This window comes from Hydra vulgaris, chromosome 06, assembly GCF_038396675.1.
Source record: "Hydra vulgaris chromosome 06, alternate assembly HydraT2T_AEP".
Lineage (NCBI taxonomy): Eukaryota > Metazoa > Cnidaria > Hydrozoa > Anthoathecata > Hydridae > Hydra > Hydra vulgaris.
Genome location: NC_088925.1, coordinates 352626 through 359118, shown reverse-complemented (window position 1 = coordinate 359118; position 6493 = coordinate 352626). Strand labels below are relative to the sequence as shown.

Genomic DNA, 6493 nt, shown 5'->3' with positions numbered 1-6493 from the left:
TCTCCCTGTTTTTGTTTGTATAACATATATTTTTATTATGTTGTATATGTATACAATTGTAATATTTATATAATTTAGTATATGTTTTAGTTTGTATATAATATAGTTGTGTTATAATACAACCATAAGGTATTATAGTATAGATATATCCTATAGTTTTGTAGTATGACAATAAATAGTTATTGAGATAACTTAATGATATATATGAGAGTTATTAAGATAACTTAATGATTATATATGATATATCCATATTAGTATGAATATTTCATATAGATTTGTAGAAAGCCAATAACTTAGTAAGTAAGTTAAGTTACCTTAATAGCTATTTATTGTCATATTACAAAACTATATGATATATCCATACTATATTAACTTATGGTTGTATTATAATACAACTATATTATATACAATACTATACAAATACTATATATAAATCTATATACAATAATATTATTGAAGTATATACTTTATACTCTTGTCTCTCTCTCTATTATTTTACTCTCTATTACTATATTACTATAATCTCTCTATTACCTCTAAATATTCTCTAAATATTACCTCTCTCTCAGAAAGAGAGAGAGTTAATATTTGTGCTAATATAGATGCAATATTATTTAGACATTTTAATATATAAACAGAGTAAATGGGGTTTAATGCCCCATAGGGCTTAATACCCCACTTTACCCTACATATAATAATAATGTACAATATTCATCAAAGTCTTTTAGTAATAATATATATTACTAATACATGTACATATATTAAATTTAATATACACATAGATTTTGTTACTATATGTTACTCATACATACACACGTATTTAATATATGTGTATGTGTGAGTAACATCATTGTTACTCATACATTTTTACATACACATTTTATTATAATAAAATATGTGTATATTAAATTTAATATATGTATATATATTAGTTATATCAACAGCGTGTTTATCAATAACGTGTTCATTGCGCATAATAATAATATTATTATTAGGTGCAATAAATACGTTATTGATTTAAAATTACTAATTTAGTAATATATACAGAATAATATTATATGATTTTATATAGAATAGCATATTATATTAGCTATTTGAAATGCTATTTGAAATATTCTAGTTAAAATGGATATTCAAATGATTCAAGAAATTGAATTCCAAAATCAAAATTGGCGAAAGGCTCATCGTGCTGTCCTTAATGATTTTTCAGATGTTGAATGTCGTCAGAAATTTCGTTTACCGTTGCGTAAAATATCTGAGATTGTTAACACTCTACAGGATGATCTGTCTTCAACAACTGGCCAAAACAATTCCATTTTACCAGAAACTAAAGTACTTGTATCTTTAAAGTTTCTAGCTTTCAAAATCCAATAGGTAAGAATTATATTATGTGTATATATTTATATATGTTATTGAAATGTATTTAAAAATACTTAAAAAAAAGTACACATGTTAGCTAATGCTTCACTTAATTGATATTAGTCCAGTGTTTAGATTATAAATGTACGTTCTTTAAGAGACAAAAACCAAACATGATTTTTTAAATTAACAGAACATATTAATTTTTTTAGAATAACTGCAATTTCACAAAACTATGTATTATTTTGTAAGGTTAAAAGTTAAGGTCACACATCTTGTATAAAATCACAGTTTTTATTCAAGAATTTTCCGTAAACATAAACAATTCATAAATTCAATCATAAACTACATCTGAATGAAGCTATGAAAGTTTATTATTTTTTAATTTTAGGCGACACTTCTGAGATGAGCCAGGCTAGCACTAGCCGAATAATCCATCAGTTTTGTGAGTCATTTATGCAACACTACAGCTACCTTGTCAAATGGTACAGTAGTCAAGAAGAAATATCTAAAGTGAAACAAAGTTATTTTGAGGCTTGTGGAGTAAAGGGTCTTTTGGGCCTAATTGATGGTACAATGGTGCCCATCAAAGGAGTCACTGGGGCTGATGAGCCAGCTTTTATTTGCAGGTAAAAAATAGTTTTTAAATGAGCCAAAGTAATCTTTAAATAGGCTTAAGTAGTATACAAATTACTATTAAATAATATGATTGACATTTTTAATTTTTTTTTATTCAGTATTTATTACTGTAGGATCTAAATGATCATATTGAAGAGTTAAAATTCTAGTTCCTAATTATAGTTATAGTGTAATTATACATTTTAACTTATAAAAATTCGTTCATTTTGCTTATTAATATGTTTTGCTTCATTTTTTAGAAAAGGCCATTCAGCTATAAATTGCCAATTTGTTGTCGATTATGATGGACAGTTCAGAGATGTAGTAATTAAATATCCAGGATCATGTCATGATGCTTTTGTTTATTCAAATTCTACTTTAAAACAAACGATGGAAGCTGATCCAGTTGCAGGTTTTCTTTTTGGTGATTCAGGATACGGGTTATCGCCAGTCATGATTACACCATTTAGTCCTGCAATTACCCCTGAAGAAATGTTTTCCAACAAAACCCACTCAAGGGTTCGAAGTAGAATAGAACGTTGTATTGGCAGTCTCAAAAACAGGTGGAGATGTCTACATAAAAGTGGCGGAACTCTTCAATATTCTCCTACCAAGTGCTGTTCGATCATTTAAACTTGTGTATTACTTGAGAATATGTGCAATTCATTGGGTTTAGAAGAGCCAGATAATGTAGTAGCTAGCGACGATGCAGTTGGTAACACTGAGATGATAACAGATAATAACAGCACTGAAAATAATAGTAATTTTTATCACGTTGGTCGAAGACAAATCAACCAAATTCGACTTGGTTTAACTAGAAGAAATGATTTGAAAAACTATATGTTTGCCAATAGACATCCCCATGTTTTATAACGTTGTGTTATTAAATAAAACTGTTATTTAAAAAAAAAAGCTTTCTTTATTTAAGAAATTTAGTGTGTAAAATAAAAATCTTTTTTTAAACTTTAATAATGATATTTATGTCTTTGTTTTTGTGCGATGTCTACGTCTATAAGTTCATATGGGATTGTATAAATTAATTTTTGTTTTATTTTGAAAAGATGTTAAATTAATCAACAAATATAAAATAACATTCAATTTATTAAAACTATAATATTGATTTGATTATTCTAAGATGCTATTAATGTGCAAAGGGTCTTAAAAACTTAGCTTTTGTTTTTAAATCAACATTAGAACAAATTATTTTAAATCAATAATAGAACAGCTATGCTATTCACTTAAGAATTTTTTTTGTTTCATGTTTCATTTTTTGCCATTCGAACATTCGTTTTTAGCTAATGATGAACATTTTTAACTATTATTAGGTAATAAATAAAATTAATAACAAATCAATTTATTAGATAATATGAATTAGATAATGTACATTTATTAATTATTTGAGATTGCTGAAGCGATTTCTTTCAGGGAATTAGTCATCTTTTCAGATGACTCCGCGAGACTTTTTGTTGACTCTGCAATGCATCTTAAGGTGTCGCCAATACTTTCCAAAAGTGGTTGATCAGTTAGAATAGTTGGCTTAAGAGCAGACGCTATTTGCTGTCCGGTTTCAATAATTTGTTGACCAAGCTTGGACATGTTTATCATATAGTTATCTACATTTGATGGCGATAACTTTCGTTTTTTAGAGGACTTTAGTGACTGTTTACACTCGACATTCTAAAATTAAATTTAAATTCGATGTTAAGAAATAAAACAATTTTAAACATAAGCAGTAGTTTATTTATTTTATTTACTTTTGTTGTAAAACAAAAATAACTTAAAGGGAGTGATGCACCTGTTTTGTAAAAATTGGCTCAAAAGACGTTTTGTCTTGTATTGTCAAAAACGTAAGAGAACTAGTTGATGCAGTGGAACTTAGCAATTCTTTGGTAATTGAGGATGTATCGTGCAACAATGGTGTCTATAATTCAATATGAGTACTGATTACTGCCAAAAATTGAAAAGAACACTAGGGATCAAAATTCAAATAACATATTTTAACTAACAATGTGGATAATGTCGTATTCATAAAAGTCCTTATTTCTTTGCATTTTTTTTATTAATTACCTAAAAAAAAATTAAAAAAATAGATTTACAATTTGAAAATGAATAAAACAAGGTTCAATAGTATAAAAATATTGTTTTTGGGACCAAGTTATATATTCCATGATTAAACGATATAATTTTCGTATTAAATGTATTTCCAGTTGTTTACGTGGATCAGCAAAACAGGATATTTCTGTGAAAAGAATATGAAATAAAGTATAAAGATATCGTCTTTGAAGATAAAAAAAGGATAAACGTTTACTTATAAAAGGTATTTGATAATAAATATGTATTGTATAATAGGTGTAAAACAATAATCGAATATTATCTCGATCTTTCCATTTGGTGAGTGGTAGTTTGGTTTTATCGAATAAACAAACAATTTTTTCTCTCAATTGATCAAATTCAAATTGGATTCGTTCTTGTGCCAATCTTCTTTTACACAAATCTTTCAAAGTGAGTTGGGATTGATTTTCGTGGACAAATTTGTTTGTTTTATCCAATGTCAAATCATCATAGTCAAAAAGATAATAAGAAAAATGTCGTTCTTCTGGATTAAACCAGATGAGTGTTTGTTGTTGAAAGTTATCAATGTAAGAATAAATGTTTTCTAAATAATGACTAGCTTTTTTTGTTTCTTTGTCTATTTCTATAAACTTTTTTTCTCGTGCCATATGTTGATGAAGTTTTTGTAAAAAGTAGCGAAGTGAATCTTTTTCTTTATCAAGTATTCTTCTAATATTGCCCCAGTTGCTTCCCATTTTTTAATTAGTTGTCTAAAAAAAAGTTTACAAATTGAGTTAATACAATAAAAAAATTTGGGTAAAAAATTATAGTTTTACAAGTAAAAAAAATTTTTTCCTAAAAAAAGTTTTTAGATGAATTCTGGTTCTTGAGCACTTTCAGGTGCTTCAGCTTCTGGTACAGGATTATAACAATGAAATAGTTCTTCTTGTTTAGCTTCTATTACTGCACTTGGATATACAGCGTTTGGTGGTGAATACACAGGTGGTAAATTTTTAACGATGCTTTCTTCATAAGTAGGAAGACGTGGTATTTTATTTTTGTATTTGTTAAAAATATCATAACGATGAATCGTTTTACATAATACGAGTAGATATTCCAATTTACTTTCTAATGATTCGTAAATATGACCATGTTCACTTTGTATAGTATTATCTTTAAAGTATTCTATAATATCCAAACCATTTTTTAAAGTTTGTTTGATTCCAAACGGTATTCTGAGTAAGAATTTGATAGATTGGACGTTGTCGGTTGTTAGTTCCAAACTAATTTCTCTGAATATGTCAATTGTATTCATTTTTTTTATTAGTTAATCTAAAAAAAAAATAAGGGTTAATAATGTTAGATAAAGTACAAAAAAACATTTAAAAAAATAGGATAAATACATTTTTTTACATTAAATATATTATTGTATACTAATCGTAATAAATAAATTATTGTTTATAATAAATGGTTTTAGTTCTTCGTGTGAAATAAAATTCTTATAACCAACAGCTACATTATATTCAGTGGTAGGTTTATCAAATGAACAGTCGTCTAAAAGTTGAAGATAATTATTGTTGGTAGTAGTACGAGTAAAAAATTGTTCTTTATTTCTCAAGGTGATATTGACATTTTTGGTAAAAGGCCATAGTAAAGCATCGTCCAGGTCACCTCTCAACAATTGAAAGTAAATGGCTAGTTTGTTGATGTCGGTACTTCGTGTATACACTTTTATACGATAACGGTAACCTTCTGATGTGTAAACGGGTTCTGTATAAAATGCTTCATCTGATAACAGCCTGAGATTCATTTGATTGAGTTTGATCAATTGCATGTCTTTAAAAACGTGTTGAATTACCTTAACTTCTTTAGCTTGTTGAATGGATTTTTTTAAAGCTAAGAATTCTGTGCTATTTTCTTCTGTGATATGATAAAGTTTTGTTATTTCTTGTTTGAGTTGTTCTGTATCTTGTTGATTTGCTAAAACCAACATGTTGTCATAAAAGAGACTTTTTAATTCTGCCATTTCTTGGTTTATTTTTGCTAGGGTTTGATGAAGTTTGTCATTTTCTTCTTTTAGATTTTTAATTTCTTTTTCTTGAAGATTTTTCATTTTATTCATGATTTGATTCATAGAAAGATTCAAATAATTTAAATTTTTCTTTTCGTCTTGAATGATTTGGTTCAAATAACGATTTTGTTGTTCTTTATAATATCGAAAGCAAATGACAGAGTGTTCATAATAATCTTGTTCATCGATTTTGGTATTACAAAAAAAACATATTTTTTGTATATCTAGAAATTCATAATCGCATTCATGGTTTAACAAATCTTGTACCTTTTTTTTACAGGTGAAACATTCGTCGGAGTATTGTTCTGTAAAACATTCTGTTTGATGCTGTAAAAGTTCTTCTGCACTAAATTCTTTATCGCAAAAACAGCAAGGATATATGTTGGCTGACAT

At 27.0% G+C, this 6493-nt stretch overlaps 2 protein-coding genes across 3 annotated transcripts; one reads left to right on the top strand and one right to left on the bottom strand.

Annotated features, from left to right (window-relative positions):
- The first annotated feature begins 1118 nt into the window (after positions 1–1118).
- On the top strand, positions 1119–2889 carry LOC136081570 (putative nuclease HARBI1). 2 transcript variants are annotated; one of them, XM_065798900.1, is made up of 3 exons: positions 1119–1374; positions 1751–1988; positions 2238–2889. In XM_065798900.1, the coding sequence occupies exons 2-3, from the start codon at positions 1765–1767 to the stop codon at positions 2608–2610; spliced, it is 597 nt and encodes a 198-aa protein (XP_065654972.1). In that variant the 5' UTR covers positions 1119–1374; positions 1751–1764; the 3' UTR covers positions 2611–2889. The 2 variants fall into 2 exon arrangements, with proteins under 2 accessions (XP_065654972.1, XP_065654971.1); XM_065798899.1 differs by lacking the exon at positions 1119–1374 and having other exon boundaries at positions 1661–1988; positions 2238–2721.
- Positions 2890–5452: 2563 nt separating this feature from the next.
- On the bottom strand, positions 5453–6493 carry LOC136082083 (TNF receptor-associated factor 5-like). Its single transcript, XM_065800661.1, has one exon. The coding sequence runs from the start codon at positions 6491–6493 to the stop codon at positions 5453–5455; it is 1041 nt and encodes a 346-aa protein (XP_065656733.1).

Bases quoted from the DNA above. Each gene is read 5' to 3' on its own strand.
- LOC136081570 (XM_065798899.1), top strand. From the start codon at position 1,723: ATGAAAGTTTATTATTTTTTAATTTTAGGCGACACTTCTGAGATGAGC. The intron at 1,989-2,237 runs GTAAAAAATAGT...TTCATTTTTTAG, and splicing joins GAGCCAGCTTTTATTTGCAG to AAAAGGCCATTCAGCTATAA.
- LOC136082083 (XM_065800661.1), bottom strand. From the start codon at position 6,493: ATGTCAGCCAACATATATCCTTGCTGTTTTTGCGATAAAGAATTTAGT.